The sequence below is a fragment of the Corticium candelabrum genome, chromosome 2, assembly GCF_963422355.1.
Source record: "Corticium candelabrum chromosome 2, ooCorCand1.1, whole genome shotgun sequence".
Taxonomy (NCBI): domain Eukaryota; kingdom Metazoa; phylum Porifera; class Homoscleromorpha; order Homosclerophorida; family Plakinidae; genus Corticium; species Corticium candelabrum.
Window position 1 is genome coordinate 3,306,388 of NC_085086.1, and position 18,457 is coordinate 3,324,844.

Below are 18,457 nucleotides of genomic sequence, written 5' to 3' on the forward strand. Positions count from 1 at the left end.
CCGACTACTATACCCTTAACCCGGATATACGAGCCTCGCGTAACTAGAGTAGATAACTTGCAACTACACTCCAACTAAAGAGTTGCAACATTTCGTGAGCACTTACGCATGCGTACGTCTGTGGCCATCATAGAGATTAAATAACTTCTTGGCTCTACTCTCAGAGAAAAAAGATTCTGCGCGCGCGCGCGCGCGTGGGTGTGTGTGTGTGTGCGTGCGCGCGTGCGTACTGCGCATAGTATGTCATGTCCATTTATCCTAGTACCGGCACATGCGGACGTTGTCATATCTTGGAAGGTCCAACTGGCCAGTATGATTCACAACCAAAAATCGAAAAAGAAAATCAACGCACCACCACCACTAACATTACGCACATCCTTCAATCTCAACGTTCACAATAATTCAATACCATCTACACGCAGCAAACAAAAATTGATGACATACACAGCATAAGACCCGTATATAGATAACATATTAATCCGTATCTTTAATATTACACCATAGCGAATTCATCATCTGTAACTCAATAGTTCTCCACGCATGCAACGCGCAGAATGAAATGGTAAAAACTGCACTAGCTTGTGTCCGCACGAAAATTCAACCCAACCCACACAAACTACACTACAGTACTACACCCCGTTATACACACCCCCCGCAAATAAATCATATAGATTCATGCACACTTGAATGTGTCACGCATTTAATCACACGCACCGTCACCGTCTAGACCTCGCAATATCTCACATCGCAATATCTCACATCAACACTCTGTCTTGAACGTGTCCACCTCGTCTAGTCCCCAATCGTCCGTCGGAGGAAACGTATAGGCAGGCGGCGGAGAGCCCTCGGTATCACCGACCGACAGCGCGTCTTGCCCGACGCTGCCGTCACGCGACTGCCGACCGGCTTCGAAATCGTCGATCGGCGGCGGCGCGTAGGCGGGCGGCGGCTCGTCGGTCGGCAAGATGTCGCTCGACTGCGACACGTTCGACGGCGAGTTCTCACGGATTGAGTGCGGAAACGACGAGCCGGCGCTGCCGATTGACGACCGACGCATCGACATGCCGCCCGTCGTCGGGTCGACCTGCAGGATGTTCTCGTTGTGCAGCGATTGCTGGTCGGAGAGATGGCGCGGTATGGCGACGCTGTCGTTCGGACCGTTCGAGAGCGACGTGAGAGTGCTAGACGACGGAGCGGGCGACGACGATTTCAGGGCGGATGCGCTCACGGCTCGCTTTGCTGGTCGAGTCTTGGAGGCGACGGACGAAGGAATGGCACTCGCCGCCCGAGACGGCTTTCCTACCAGCTTGTTGAGCTCTTCGTCGCTCTGTCGACTCTAAACAACAACATCGGTGTGACTACAGTAAGTTAAATCAATTGGCGCAGCACGTGCAGTAACGTTAGTGCAGGCATCGTGTTCACTTGCGGTACAGCACTGCTACAGCCTGGTTCGCAATATGTGCCGTTCAGCTGAGCGGGAACAAGCGGCTCGCCGTTCATGAGAAATGAACGGAACCGCTAACATTGCGAACAGATGCCGCGCCGCAAAAGAGGCAAGATTCAAATGCAAGCGACATGCCGCTGAGGATAGCCCAGTCTTCTATCTAAACTGCACGCTTAATTTGAACGCGGCCAAATCATAATCTAGCACCAAATCACGTGATTAAGTTTATCCGGGTAATGTAATTACCATGGCTCGGGAGCGGACACACTTGCAATAATGTTATTTGTGAACAGAGACTGCGGCACGGCAACACGTTCGCGCGCAAGGTGCGTTTCTTGCACCTAATTCAACTAATTCAGATGCGAAAGACGATTCGTGCAATAGATGATGACCTACGCAATCCATGCATCTTCTCGAGATAAAGAAAACGTCGCATTCCACGGGGTTATCTGACGGTATCAGCTACATATACGGGCTCTTACCACGAGATTAGCCGTAACTGCATCCGGGCCAACGTGTTGAATATGACTGAAATTACTCGGATTCGATATCGCCGTTCTAAGAAACAAGACACACAACACTGCACAGAGGCACGCAAGGATACAACGTCAAATACACTCACCGTGCTCCGCTCCCTCCAACAACAAGATGTCGCGAAGAAAACCTATAAATACAAAAGCAAGTCTTGAAGACAAACCATTCCACAAATACAAGAAAACGTACCGTCGTTTGCTTGCTCGCTTGTCAATAAAGTGCGGTCGCCGACCTCGACAATTTCCGTCCGGAACGCAAAGCTCGGCGTCGGAGTCTGCGATAGAAAACGCTCTGACTCTCGTTGCGAAACATATACGCATGCGTGTTGACTATTACCGTCCAGATGGGCGCCTTTCAGGAAGAGAAGTTTGGGAGAGTCGGAGCCGTGCCACAGAACAAGCGACCCGTCACGACACAGCGCATGCGTCTGCAAACACAGTACAATGTACGGTCAATTATCTCTCTTATACCTACTTTATAGTCCTGCCTTTTATCTAAAAAATTTAGGAAAGGGCGGACGGATTTTATTCTTATAATTCATAGGCGTAGTAACCATGGGAGCCCTGCCCCCTATCAGCAGCCACAGGAGCCATGCCCCCAATCAGCAGCCTATGGTCACTACATATAACACAAACGTAGTTGCACTTCACAGTTAGAAATTTACATGTGCATTGATTGTCAGCATAGTATGTGCCTGCTAGATTTCAGTTGCCTAATTAGTTTAGTATACCTAATGACGTTGGTGCAATGTGCATGTGTGACACTAGCTCAATTGAGGTTAGACAATGGGGGTATGTGGTTGCGCATTGAGGTTGCCCCCACCCAACCTAGATGCCATTCCTACAGCTCTGTTATTTTTATGTTGTATGCTATTCACCTTGTGGCCTGCAATGAATGACGGCAATACCATAACCGCGTAGTGTATGGGGCACTCATTTTCTTGCCCGACAGTTCCATGATAGAGGTACTGCTTTGAGCAAGAATAAACAACTGACAAGTATGCTATAGGCAGCTATCCTAACTCAGTTGATGTCTTCCAAGAACACAATGTGTAACGATATTACAGAATCCATTGAAGGAATGAGACAGTCATCTCGACAGTTACATCAGAAAGCAAATCTAAACCAGCCGTTCTCATGCTTACTAGAATAGCAGACCAGCTCTATCCTCAGCCCAACTTAACTTCAAAAGAAGTAAATGACGAACGCACAACGACCTGAAACTCTCCGAAGTTGAGTCTACCAACAACAAAATAATACAGCAGAAGGCTAATTTTCTAACATTTTCTACACCAAAATCAACCCACGATTGTGTTTGTGGTCCACATTTCTGTTGCCAAAACGCTGTATACCAGAGCCCCAAGATGGAGTACATGATTAATATCAATAAAAGAAAATTGATATTAACACCAAATTATCCGTGGTTCCTTTGTGTACCACGATGGGTTAGGACAGCACACAGTCACCTACAGTGCAGCTTTATCAACCCTTCAGTTGCATATTTGAGCTACCCATCACTGTGTTCCAACACGTCCCTGAAGAGCTGCAGTGGTTGGGAAATCCTATATATCCACGTCTTTAATATTCTCTAGACTCTTCTATAGAGAATTCCAATAAAAAAGTCTCAAGGCACACCCACCGTTTTGGAGTGCACGTGCACCAGGTGCACCATGCCTGGACCCGTGCCTGGTATACTGTAAGTCCGGTGGTGTGATCTCTAACAATGGACTGTCAGCACTGCTCACAATAAATTTTCAGTGGACACTTTCCTCACAATAGGGAGAAACGCAGTACTTGGACAAATCAGTCATTTGGCAATAAAACCTTGTGTCTTAACAAAGGTGCAAAGCAACCTATTTTCTAAAAGCTTTTATGAAACATGGCCCTGAATTACATACAGAATAAACCCTGTTGGGGCCCGGAATTTTGGTGTTGCAAGGGATGATAATTTTGGCTTGACCTAATTACCGTGACTATGAAATAAGCTTGTTTGTTCCTTAATCACCATCCTACTTCCTCCATTACTGCTATAGTATCACTGTATGAATGCTCAATGCTTGCCAATACAACACAAAATACAGCAGCAGCCTAATTTTCTAACATTTTCTACACAAAAAATCACAGGGGTAGCCAACTGGCACCAGAGACTGGTCTTGGGCACCAAGCAAGCAAAGATTTGGCACCAAGGCTTGAAGACACTCAAGCAGATGGTGACATCACTACTGTGACTGATGCATTGTGATTCCATGAACACAAAACATCATGAACGTACAGTACCATGATGATACATACATACATACATGACTGATGAGTATGTATGTATGCATGTAAATGTATGTATGTAGGTACGTGTGTATGTACTATGTAAGTAGGTAAGTAGGCAGGTTGGTAGCCTCCAACCAGTCTCGTGCAGGTGTGTCCACATGGGCGTGTCATTTCCATTGGGTACCAGGATGCATTCCTGGTGACACCGAGGTACCATCCTACTTCTTCCCTTACTGCTATAGTAGAAATGCTCAATGCGCATGCATAATTACCCTCTTTTGAGGAAGAGTTTGAAGCCATTCTGCTGTCACAACGTCGAAGATGTCCACCGTGTTCTGACTGCACACAATAACGTAAGGAGCCGAATAAGCTAGAAAACAATATCATTACAGATTACATTGTGTATACGCCATAAGCACAACATCTTGTTTACATATCGAAAGAGGCAACGACGGCCACATGAGTTCTTGTCTTCTTGCTCTGCGACCTTGAGCATCGACGTAGACGCCAAGCACTGTGTAACAATACAAAACCCGATTAGTTGGTGAGAGTAATAGGTGCTCTGTTTGTGTTACTGTTGAAACAGAGAAGATATTCTTTCTTCTGGTCCAACTCGATGCAGCACATCGCATCAAGAGGGTTAAGCGTCACAAATCCAAGTGAAAGGTCGTCTTTATGAATGAGACCTAGAGAAATTAAACACAAAAATAATTAATTAATTAGACAAATAATTGATTCGGTCATTTAATTTATCCACTTGATCATTCATGCACACACTACCATTGCAATGGCAATTTTCTATAATAGTAGTGTTCAGCAGCCAAATTAGTAAAACCGTGACCATACGGTCAAGCCTATTAACTCATCAGCATATCCAATTATTCGTTCAATGAACTTGTACTACCCACAAAAACACAATTCTTTGAATGAAATACAGACAGTTACCAATACAACTCAATGTCATAGCTTTGCACCATATAGCCTCGTGTGGCCAGACCTTTGACATACACAGGGCGGATAACACAGGTCTTATCCGCCACGCGTACCCCAAAGGTCTGGCCATGCAAGGCTACTAGCCCTAGCTCCTTTCTCTATACATTCCTTCGTCCACTGACAACTATTAAAAATAGTCAGTAAAATGTGTAAATGCCAACAACAACTTAGAATACCAGCTTTCACTCATATAATCTTTATTTATTAATCAACCATGCCCTCCCTTCCAATACTGACAACAAGCACAACAAGCCAATGCATCCAAGACTCATTGACTTACTCGTGGCTTGTCCTTCTCCTTGAACTGAGTAAAGAACGAAGCCGGACGCATACCCAACACAGAGTTTCCCATTGAATACGCCCATCCATTGTGTCTCCCTCTGCGTCACCATCTCCTTGATCTTTCTGTGTTTCAACCTTGTCTTGTTCAGCTCGTAAACGTACACTTTCTTCTTCACCGCCACACAGAGACAATTCAGTGCACCGACTCGGATTGGACCCCAAGCAAACACTTGCGCTCCTTTCGACTCTTGGACTTTGACGACTCCCTCCAGTTGCTGGCCGTCCAAAGCAGGCAAAGGGTAAAGTCGCACGTGTTTCTGTCGACCTACAAAAAACAGTCTGTAAGACATCGATAGAGAAATGAAATTTGTGCTGCACTATTATCATCAGTTGCTCGGTGACAGTCGCATGAAATCACTAATAAAACATGTACAGTGTTGCCATGATATATCGACAGACCCTGAAATAAGGATTTCAAATTGATCGACCACTCAGAGCCATAGCTGCCATTTTTAAGTGCCCCCCCCGTTGCAACCACCATTTTCGAGACAGGAATGATTAATTAGGAAATCATTTATCTAAAGACTATAATATTCTTATTCCATTATAATGCCTTCAGTTGAGTTGCCATGCTCTGTAAAGAGATCCGCTAGGGTACTTACACAACACAAGAATGATAACGACCTACTGGAACAGTAAATAGCACATCTGTTGCAATCACAACTTCATTAGCACTTCCTGTATAAAAGGTCAATGGGGAACACACAGTAGGTGTTCCTCTCTGTACATGTCCTGGTACTCTAATCACCACATGATCAGAATTATGTTGAGTGTTTATTTTTTACTGTTAGGGTATATTTTTTACTGTAAGGAGTGACAGAGTTACGTAGAATGTGCATGTAGAAAGTGTCAGCATTTTTTACGTTGCGGGAAGATCACCCTCATGATGACGGGTTTTTTCCACGGATAAATAAAAATGCATCATGATCATGTCAAATGGCCGTGCAATCTTCTCATTTGGTTGGCCAAAGGCGTTGTTTTGTCTGCCACTGGCGGAGGCCGACCATTATTTCATGCTCTATATAATAATCGATATGTTGTGACACAAGCTCTCGCAACAAGAGTGACATGCAGACTGCTTGCATATCAATACACCCGAATGGGCAATGTTAAACTAGCCGCATGTGGGTATGCACATTCTGCGTCTGCCAACACGGCGATTCCGAGTAAAACGACAAGCGTATGCCACTTCCTCATGCAAAAGCAAGCTTTCGAACTACTTACTTTTTCGGCCCACAAGTGATCTCTGGTGACTCTTGATTAATAATAATAGTATTATCAACCAATTCACCAAGTCCACAACTCGAAAAATCGGGTAAGTTGAGCAAACTTCTATATACAATGCCTTAACTCAATGATTGCAAAGTGCTCTATGCAGCATTAGCTGTTTATCAAACTCCCACAACAGGCCTGGTGCCACAAGTTCGAAGCTTTATGCCACAATTGGCACCATCACAATTGGCACCAATCCAAGCAACCTCTAAGTTGACTGGATGGAACTTTTCTACACCTTGACTACAATCAAAGTAAGTCAGCCTTTATACGAGATACTTGGTATCTGGAAGCTCGAGACCAGCTTCACGTTCTTCCAGAAGAGTGCCATCTCTGGTAGTGAACATGACCACAAACTCATAAATATGCATCAACTCATAGAGATACACATGTATGTTGTTATCTGTATAAACATGTGCTCCTGAAGGTGTCATTCTAAGAAGGTGTCATGCACTGAGAAGGCAAGTCTTTGTGAAACATCAAGAAGGTCAACCTTTTGTATTACAACCACATGTCTAATGTGACCACACTTTACATAAGTGTGCATGGTCATCATCGTATTACTGCTTTCAATGTTTTTCGGGTTATATTCTTTTTTTAAAATTTTACACTAAAATATTATAAGATAATAAAAATATTTTTCAACATAAAATTGCTGTATGTCTTTTGTGCATGTGCACAAAACATTGTTAAAGGTACAATCCGTCATTTAGTGCTACGCCCCCGCAAACTTGATTGCATACTATACGCAATCAAGTTGGAAGGTTGGGCTGAACTACAGGCAGAGTTGGATATCAGAGGGTAGTCACAGTTACAAATAAGGGAAACATACGAGAGCGATTTTGTAATCTCATTGTTGAAGCAGAGTTCGGATGTCGTGCAAACCAACTCATCATCTTTCCTTAGGTCAAAGGCACCAAATACGTTACGTCTTACAATAAACAAGGAACATGCGAGCACTACATATCAGCATGAAAACAGAGCGCATATGATGATCACGTGGTAAGCAATAATCAGGCCACGTGATAAGTGCAAGTGCACAAATGCAGTGCAGTTGGTTCCTCCAGCCTTGCATATGCATCCACGCCAGTTTCATAACCCATGAGCACATTTTCTCAACAGCTTGCAAGTGTCTTCTAGCATTTTGATGGTAGCAAGGCTCCTTGCTTAGCACACATTGACGGAATGCTTCTCACATGACCATCATATGCACTCTGTTTCACGCTATTTCCTGCTATATCTAGCACTCCCATATCCAGCTTTGCCTGTAGTTCAGACCAACCTTCTATCTTGACTGCGTAGCTTTGCAATCAAGTTTGCGTGGGCGTAGCGCTAAACGACAAAGTGTTCCATTAAAATGGACACTAGATGGAAGGAAATCTGCAGCTCAACTTGGCAAAGAAGTGAGTGACTTTTCTTCTCAACTACAACTTCTTTAAACAGAAAAGCCAGTAAAACTTCCTGTGCGATATGCTGCTTCTGTAGAGAGTCAACTGGCAGAAAACTCTTGCCGCAGTATTGTGCTGAGCATCGTTAAAGGATCACTACATCTTGTGCCTGGACTAAAAAATAATTAACTTGAAAAAGTGACTACTATCACACATCAAGACCTCAAGAAATTATAATTTAAAAAAATTCAAAATTTCTTTCAGAGCCTCCAAAGACTTAGTCTCAAATACATTAGAAGCAGTAGGGTAAACGGGTTTTACTGTATTTGGAGCAGGGCAATGCATGGCTAGCTTCAATCCCCCATCATATCTCTAGTACAACAGCATCACTTATACACAAATCTCACCCGATAAGACAGCAACGAGTTGTTCATCCGGAATGACTTCTAACTGGTAAACGCGCTTTTCCTTTTCAACTAGAAGAACCGCTACAGAAAAATGCAAACAACACAAAGTTATAATCAAAATACTAATTAAGAAAATGATCGTGAGTTGTATACCATCATCTGTCAGTTCGACACCATAGAGACCCTCCTCTGTTCCCACAACAATTCTATCAGAATCTAAAAATTCAATAAGTTGTAAAACAGTTGGAATCAAATGCGTTTAAAATCAGACAAAAACAAAAAGACTGTAAAGACCTTGTGCTCAAACAAGTTGCAGTTACACCAACAGCATCAGACAAGAAGAAGACACAAACAGAGAGTTGTGTGTGTGTGTGTGTGTGTGTGTGTGTGTGTGTGTGTGTGTGTGTGTGTGTGTGTGTGTGTGTGTGTGCACTCAAAAGACCCAGACGCCCAAAAAATATACAATGAGATGATGAGGAGTACGGCACACACAGAACATCGCAGGAGAGGACCAATTTAAGCTAATCTCCAAGACATCAGCTTGATGGCGTCACCTAAACTCAACCTTCCCTGCACAAAAATACAGTGGTCTTGCATGCCTCTCAGTTTCCTCTGCACCGAGAGGCAACAGGAGTTCATGGATCTAAGGGCTCTGGACAGCAGTTTTCTTCCCTTTCCCTGTATGGGAATAGCCTAACCTTTCACAACAGCAATTACACAGGACAGGACAGAACAGGTGTGTGTGTGTATGTGTGTGTGTGTGTGTGTGTGTGTGTGTGTGTGTGTGTGTGTGTGTGTGTGTGTGTGTGTGTGTGTGTCACAGTGTGCGTGTGTGTGTGTGTGTGTGTGTGTGTGCGTGTGTATGTGTGTGTGACTGTGTGTGTGCACGACTGTCTGTACGTCCGTTCTCACCAACAACAGCTGCACAAGTCGTCTCTCTTATAAACTCCAACTGTGAAGTGTCATACACCTCTTTCGCAGTATAGATCGTTCTCGCCGGCTGCTCGGTCTGTGACAGTGCCTTCTTCAGCTCTCTCAACACGTTCACCCACCGTCGCTGCTCGTTCGGACTCTCAGTCAACACAAGCAGCTGAGCCTGAGGTCCATTTGTATTGTACGCAGACGCAACAACCTAGAACAGCAAACACTCTCAGCTACATCAACACAACTTGCATTCAAGCTAATACAACTGACCTTGAAAATGTTGGGAAGCAATTTCAAAGGCGCGTGGATGACGTCGGACTTCTGCACGCCACCAACCTCAAACAACTCGTCTCTATAGTCGACACTGTGTTAGCATAACTCAACAAAAACCAGTCCCAACAAAAATTGGACGTAAGCAAAGCTACAGGCAACTAGCTTCAAGAAAAGTGAAAAGTGATTCAACTAAGTCACTAACGTTAAAAATCCACCAAACAAAAAATGTTAAGAATTCAGTAAATAAAATAGCCACTTCCTGCGTATTCACAACATACCATACACATAATTAGTCTTGCTAGCCATGACCTTCAATGAAAGGGAATGGTCTGGTGACCACCAGTTTACCAGCATGGATGAGTGAAATGTGTGGTCTGATTGATAATGAAGCTAAACAATCTAAAAATTGCCATATGCTGGGGAATGTCTTGTAATTACAAAGCGACATTAACTACGCTTTGACGTATGAGGAGCCATTGACCAAAGAAATAGATGTACGGACGAATAGACAGACAGACAAACAGAGGAACGAACAATAGGACAGACAGACTAAAAACAGAGTGGTGACTCACTTGATGCCATTAGAAACCCTGTTAGCTTATTGTCAACTGTTTAACTCTTAAACCCGGTCCACAGCACGACGTTGGCACAGCGTTCTGCGAGCGTCCTGGACGCTGAAACCATGACGCTGAAAAGGACACTCACATGAGCGTCAATAACAACGCTGGCGCTGTACCATTCACAGTATTGTGTTTGACAAGCGACCATCGCACAAAGAACACACTGCGACAGTGGTCTGGCACTGCAGAGTAACTACGAGCGTACAATATACACTTGCGACAGATATGAACGCCGACGTTTTGCTTTTGTTGCTGCTGTGCCGTAGTCTCGGCATTTTCTTTCATCCTTAGGTTCTTGTAGTCCTTTGACTAAACTTGCCAAATGCAGGGAAACCACACACACACTCAATGAAAAATTCCATCAACGAATCAATGATCGATGCCAGTAAATGAATAGAATATCCCGGATATGTCCAGTTGCTCTGACTGACTATCAATTGGTTGAAAATGAGCACGTGATGACATTGGACGCAGGGTCACTTCCAGCTAGAACACCCGATAAGAACTTTTCTCTATTCCAGCGTCGTGGACGCTCGCCTAGCGTTGTGCGAGCATCACGGACGCTGACATGTTCACAGTGTAACGCTGATGCTCACTCATCGTCAGCGTCCAGGACGCTCGCACGATGCTCGTGCCAGTGTCATACTGTGAACCGGGCTTTAGTCATAATTAGGGTCTGTCTGTTAGATCAGTAACCAGAGAAACAGAAAGCAACATTTCAGCTCTGAAGTCTCCGACAACTTTGCTCAGGCTTCAGGTTAGAAAACACCAAACGCTGAACTGCAATGCAAATCGCTTCTTCCAAAGAAACTATCGAGATATCAGTGCCTGTCTCTTTCCCAGCAATTTTGTCTAGAGTTATGTTGAGAGCAATTCTTGTTGTTAACACGAGAGTAAAGAAGCCTCAGAAATGTACGTGCACTGATCCACACTGGTATACGGTGATCACCAAACCCTTCCTTTCATAAAAGGGCGTGACTAAGTGAGACTAAAGCCCAGTTCACAATACCTACGTTGGCACCAATGTAACAGAATGAAACATAACAAACGTAATGAACGTTCCATGGGTGATGTTCGCAATTTAGCGTTGGCCAGCGTAGACAAGTGATGTCATGATAGCAAACACCTCTTTGCAAGCATTGCTTTTAGCAACAATGTCTTGTATGCATGAGAAGTCACTAGCCACAAGCAAGGGTAGCAATTGACAGCTTCAAGTAGCTTCTCCTCCATATTTTACTAATCGGTGTGCACTACCGTAATAACCATGAATGTGATTCCTTGTGCAATGTCTATTGTGAAACGTTGTATTCGGTACCGTTGAACAGTACACTACGTAATCTAATGCAACGTAATATGACGAATGATAACCCGGTTCACAATGACGTTTGTTACGTTTGCTAACTTCGTTACGTTCCATTGGTGCCAACGTAGATATTGTAAACCGGCCTTAACACATACTACACAAGTTAACAGCAAATCTGTCTGGAAAGCAACAAATTGAAGTACCCAGATGAGACAACAAACTTTTGCAACTACGACGAGCCATAAATTTTCTCATTGAATGCAAAAAATGGCTTCGAAACTCTCGGTTAGTTTAGTTGTTAAGGCTTACCTCATGTCGACTGTGGTGACGATGCTGACCGAGACGGCCTTTTCCTTTTCCTGCGGAGTCGTCGGTTCGTACAGAAAAAGTTTGAAGTCGCACACAATTGCATAGTGTCTCAACCATCCCTTCTTGACGCCACCCGGCTTGGGCACCTAAAAATGCAGCAAGAAATCAATAAGAAATAGTCGTAGCAAAAATGTAGAGAAAGCTTTAAAAATGCCTTCACACTCTAGAATTCACTTCACTCTCTAGCCATTTTTTCAAATTGAACAACATGCTCAAGTAGTACACGCTCTACTACAACAACACCCTAGCTTAGTAGAACATCATTGAAATGTTACAAAGCAGACGGCTAAAGTAGATTCAAATTGGTCAGGTCTAATGTGTCCTGAAGGGCAATGGACACACAAAACACACAACTAAACACACAGACAGACAGCATGTGGTTACATTGCCGCATCAAACTATTGAACTAGGATGAGTGTAACAAAAAAGTAAGTAGCTATAATAAGCCTATTAACGAGAATGTTTGACTAATAACTTCTGAGCATCACCAATAGGCGTGGCTCCATTTATTGAGGGCGTGGCATAATAAGAATTGCTTTGGCAACCAACATTTGTTAGGTTTTTCAAACCCTGAGAAAGCCTTAACAGCTTCCACAAAATTACTCTTCTGTTGCAATTTTGAAGGGTAATAGAAATTCTCTTTCGCCAGAAGGTTTTAAACTCTGCTGCAACCCTTCTTCCATCAAAATTTTTCTCGCCTTCTTCCCCAGCCCATTCAACAGCTCTTCCGCCTTTAAAGGTGCCCTCTCACGATTCACCACACGCAAACACACCCACGCAAATTGTGCCTTTATGCACACACTTATCCATTTACCAGTTTTGAGATAACATGCTGTTGTACGACAAAGCAGTTTCTCGATCATTTCCTTGTTTCATGTGACCCAAAAATGGGTGGAGCACAGAGTGCGCACTAGCGCGACGGCATCCGGACAGACATATACCATGTATGAAGTTGTAGACTAGCTTAGCAGTGTACCAACGCATACATCTGACTTGCAGATGTTGAATTTCGGTAGAAGAAACACCGCTACCATAGAACGTGGTGCACTCTAGGATGTTCGTTACCTTGTTCTGCTTCATTACGACACAACTTGAAATCGTGGCACGCTTTCAAGTTTGCGTGGGTGTGCCTGCGCGTGCCTGGTAAATCGTGAGCAGGCACCTTTAAGCCCCATCTGCCAAAGTGTTCAAAGACGAGTGAACAACTATAGGCTTAGATCCATCCGCTAGCAATTCCTCTGAGTATTTTTTGACTTTCCTGCTTCTCATTTAGCTGCTGCATGATCGTCTTCTCTGGCTGCACCTTTAATGATGTCTTTGCTCCAAGGGTGAGCTATCGAAACATCACAGTCCGTAGTGATCCCAGTGTCAGTGTCATACAGCGTGATGTCAGGCCAGTTTTCGTTGTCTACAAATCGCTGTCTCGGTTCTACTTGGTGGGGAATGAGTAAATCACTTAGGCAATCACTCCATGCACACACTATGGAGTTATGCGTTCACACAGGTCTGCCTCCATATTTACATGTCAAAACGTGGTAGCCCTTGCGATCCAGCTCAGCTCCACAGTCACACGTCTTAAGCAGCCGGCTGAAAGGCAAACCAGCACCTACAGACAGACAGACAGACAGACAGACAGACAACAGAAAGACAGACACACAGACAACAGAGACAACAGACAGACAGAAATACAGACAGACAGACAGACACAGAGAGAAATACAGACAGATAGACATACATACATACATACATACATACAGACAGTCAACAAGCAGACAGCAAACAGACAGACAACAGACAAACGATAAACAAACAGACACACCGAATGTACACACAAACACAGACAGCAGATAGACAGTTTCAATGGGTCAAGCACGTGTTTTGAATTCTTCGCCCATGCTATTGATTGGACCAGTTGATGAGATCACTCCCATTACAATTCAGATGATTATCATCTTTTCCAGCCACATTACGACTAGCTCATGTAACAGTGGCAACTCTTTGTACACACTCAATTGAGATGACCTGACGGTCCGCAATAGATCTTACCTTCACCCATCCCTCACATGCCGTTCCGATGCCTTTCTTGGGATCGATACCAGACAATCTCATGCCTACAAAATCAGACACAATTACCACACACATTATGTCACACAAAACTGTGCTGTACTGTTTACTTTTGTCAGAAGATGTAGGGCAAGGGTAAGGCACCTTTTCGGCACAGTGAAAATGACACGAATAATGACACACTGGAACGATAACGGACAACATATGTAGCATCGACAATTCAGACTCTGACTCAATTCAACTTTACGTACCTTCACAACACATGCCTTGTCTGACAAGTCCAATCATAATCGACGTACAGTGATGACATTTCGTCGGCTTAAGAAACGTTTTCACTTGAAAATGATGCGGTTTGCCCTGAAACATACACGACAGATTACAGAGTAAACTACCTAACATGTTTAAGCAGAGCAAACATCAAGTTCAATACATTAGATGATTAAAAAGACAAATCTCTCAACACATAATGAGAGCTTTCACACACAGGGTTAACTCAAGCTAGGCTAACTCGTGTAGAGTTATGATAACCCTACTCCAACCAACTTGCATTCAAATGTAGGACATGGGTAATTAGATGCAGAAAATCTACAGTAGAGCGTATAGACAGTACAGTAGAGAGTAGTAAACTGTAGCAAATCAAACGTAAGTAATGCATCCCCCTTCCAGTTACAACTGACAAATCTAACACCCCCTGGAGTGAAAAACTGTGCAGAGACATGACTTTGGGTATTGTTCGATTCAAAGTCACATGTCCCCTAAACAGACTTCGACCCTTAATGAAATAATCCCAGACAAAACCCTGTGTGTCAATATATCATCTATCGTACTGCCGTCATGCATCTCTGAATAGGATGTGAACTCACTCGTGGCATCTTTGGCGATGGAACCACTTTCTTCGGTCTCAGTAGTGTGATAGCCGGTGACTCTGGTGCCGAAGTCGACTCGGATTCTTCCTCTTCCTTAATCTCTCCAGCATACAGAGCGGCATTCACAACGGCTGCAGCTGTTGCCACTGCAGACACGACTGCTGATTCATTCAATGGCAAACGTGTTGGAGTAGCTGGTTCTGATGATGTTGGACTGCTAGTCGCTATTGGTCTTACTCGTTCGCCTGAAGGATCGGTGCTGTTCAAGAATGTTCTAAATGACATTGTAGATTCTCGACTGCTGACGTTGTCTTGACCTAGACAAAGTAGACACAAAACATTTTATTTTGATATGTTAGCCATTCAAGAGATATTGTGTTTACAGGCAGACAGAATAAATGAGAGACAGACAGAGAGACATATATACAGACAGACAGACAGACAGACATATATACAAACAGACAGACAGACTAACGGACACACAGACACAGACAGACAGACTAACGGACAGACAGACACAGGCAGACAGACAGACAGACAAACAGACAGACAAACAAACAGACAGACAGACAGATACTTGACTGCCATATGGTATGAACTTAATTGTAATATATGTACTCAAACACCAACACAACAGGCACTGTCAGCCCCGCCCCAATTTAGGTCAATGTCTGACTGTAACAAACGAGTTCTGTAGATATCTGGCCTTTCCCATACTACTAGTAGGTTCTCAGCTTCTTGAGGTCTGGAAATTTCCAGAGGCTATAAGGCTTAATATAGCTATCATGTGGTCAAGCACAGTGAACTAAGACAGAAACTTTATTTAGAAATAAACCACTTTGTTCCTGTTGTGCCTGAGCATTCCATGACAACAGTTTGTGGCATCTCAGGGGTAAGGAAACCCGGAAGCAAAACTTTAGTGGGGTGGCCACCACAAAAATTGGAATGAACACAGCCAAAAATGAAGGGTGGGCTTGGCTATAGCAATTTCCGGTGTGCCTTACAAAAATCTTGGGGACACCCAGTGGGCAGGCAGGCAGGCAGACAGAAGGACAGACACAACAGACAGACACAGCCAGCCAGCCAGAAATTCAGACAGGCAAACAGACAGGCAACTAGACAGGCAGGCAGGCAGGCAGGCAGGCAGGCAGGCAGGCAGGAAGGAAGGAAGGAAGGCAGGCAGACCAACAGACAGATAGGCAGACAGACAAACAGATAGACAGACAGACAGATAAACAAACAGACAGACAGACAAACAGACAGACAGACAGACAGACAGACAGACAGACCAACAGGCAAGCAGGTGAGCAGGCAGACAGACAAACTGTATGAGTTTACTGCATTAGAGAAAGAAGCAGCTCTCAATACATTGGAGACATTATAATATAAACACATGCCAGTACAATGTCTTACATACAATAAGCTACAACTCTTTCACTACACTTAACTGCAATTCATTGTATTAGAGAGATGCATCTCAAACTACACACAACACACCATTATTGACACACAAAAAACTCACTCTTCGATCTTATCATCTCCAACTCCTTCTGTAACAAATCTCTATCCATCCGCAGTCGATTCATTTGCTCAATGATGTCACGATTCAACATCTCACTCTCTCGCAGTTTCCTACGATAATCAAATTTGAGACTGTCTGCTTGTTATCAAATGTACCTCCATAACTTACGTCTCTGAAGCAGTCAAAGCTCCTTCTAGCTGATCTTTCTCGTCCACCAGCTTCTGTTTGGCCTCCACTTGATTCCGTAAGTCTGCCTGGACGGACAGTAACTCCTGCTTGTTCTGTTTGTACGTTTTCCTGTTTTGCCACGTCCCGGATGCCGATCGCTAGACAAGACAAAACGCATGCGATATGAATCAAAGCATCAAGATGTCTCAATTCTGGCTGCTGTCTTGTGGATTGTCCAACTTATTCTGTGTGTCTATCACTCGATTGTCGGTGCCTGCCCATCCACCTGCATGAGTACATGTCTGCAGGTGTGTGTGTGTGTGTGTGTGTGTGTGTGTGTGTGTGTGTGTGTGTGTGTGCACGCGCGCATGTATGTGTGCGTGTGTGTGTGTGTGCACGCGCGCATGTATGTGTGCGTGTGCATGTGTGTGTGTGCGCGCGCGCGTGTGTGTGTGTGTGTGTGTGTGTGTGTGTGTGTGTGTGGATCCATCTTCCGCCATCTGTCTGACCATCTGTCTTTACATCATTACATCCATCAATCCAGCCACCAGTTCATCTCAGCTCTCCTCTACCAACACTATTTATCAACTTGCTTGTCACCCAACTCATTCTCTCTGACTCCATCTCTTCAAGTACAAAGTCAAAAAATACCCACCCTTGCTGCTCCTGCTGACTTGATAGTATCCAGTTCCTCAGCCATCTTCTTCGACAACGACTGCAAGTAGTTTCTTGCATCCTTCTCGTCGTGTACCCTAATACACAACAACAGAAAATAACAAACAATAAACCATTTAACATTAATGTCCACTCTCCTCAACTACATGGTATATTGTAAATCAACAGGAAAGACTTTGTTCCCATGGAGTACTATTGGTGTGGACCCCAAATTAGACCTCTAGTCTAGTACCACTATAGACTCATGCTGATCTGTTGTCCTCCCTGAATAACTGTGCCTGTTGACTTCTGGTGCCACATGTACATAAATGGTAATGGCCTGTTTGTGTTACATGGTGATGAGAAACAGACAGGCAAAAACAAGGGGCTGTCCTTACCTGCCAACAGTTTTTACCAAACAAAACTTTCGTATGTGGGTGGGTGGGTTGAAAGCCATTTCGTTTTGACAAAACAATGTTGATGTGCACGTGCAGACTAAGCTGGCATCTGAGGTCAAAACTGGACATTTCCGCAATACAGACAATGGTTTTTGGTCGGCGGCGCACGGTAAGGGTTCTTTCTTCTTAAAACCTGAGAACATTAATACAGTAGTCTCTACTACTCTGTCATTGAGGCACTGTGGAAGTTATCTCTGGTGGATGACGGAAAGGCGTTGTTTGAGAAAGCAAAGACCCTGTGGGTTATGAAGTACTCAACCAATGAGGCAGCGTGGGAGTGAACGTTCTCTCAAGTAGATCAACTCGAAAACGACAGTCAAAAGTAATTGTTACTATTGTTTTCGGTTGCTGGGAATCAGAAACACCTTTGGACAAACAGTGATGCAATAAGTCACACTTCCTCCATGACTAAGAGTGGCACGACAGCGCTCAACGATGGTTGCATGGGTTGCTCAGCAATCTGTCATTCTGTTGTAGCAAATCTTGAGCGTAGCGTTCTATGTGTAGTGTTCTTTGTTATCTGTAGACATATATATCTAGATATCTATGCCTGGGCCATATATCATGGTATCAACATTAATGTAACTTTCAT

General features: G+C 44.0%; 1 protein-coding gene across 1 annotated transcript; it reads right to left on the minus strand.

The window, feature by feature from the left end:
* Positions 1-450: 450 nt before the first annotated feature.
* Positions 451-17,714, minus strand: LOC134198222 (serine/threonine-protein kinase MRCK alpha-like). Its single transcript, XM_062667579.1, has 21 exons — positions 17,409-17,714; positions 16,754-16,911; positions 16,586-16,695; positions 15,061-15,380; positions 14,449-14,554; positions 14,308-14,379; positions 14,180-14,244; positions 12,074-12,219; positions 9,839-9,920; positions 9,557-9,776; positions 8,798-8,860; positions 8,645-8,725; positions 5,516-5,842; positions 4,818-4,928; positions 4,676-4,756; positions 4,515-4,612; positions 2,315-2,405; positions 2,168-2,252; positions 2,067-2,108; positions 1,927-2,002; positions 451-1,336 (listed from the first exon to the last, which is right to left on the minus strand). The coding sequence occupies exons 1-21, from the start codon at positions 17,451-17,453 to the stop codon at positions 761-763; spliced, it is 2,955 nt and encodes a 984-aa protein (XP_062523563.1). The 5' UTR covers positions 17,454-17,714; the 3' UTR covers positions 451-760.
* Positions 17,715-18,457: the final 743 nt, after the last annotated feature.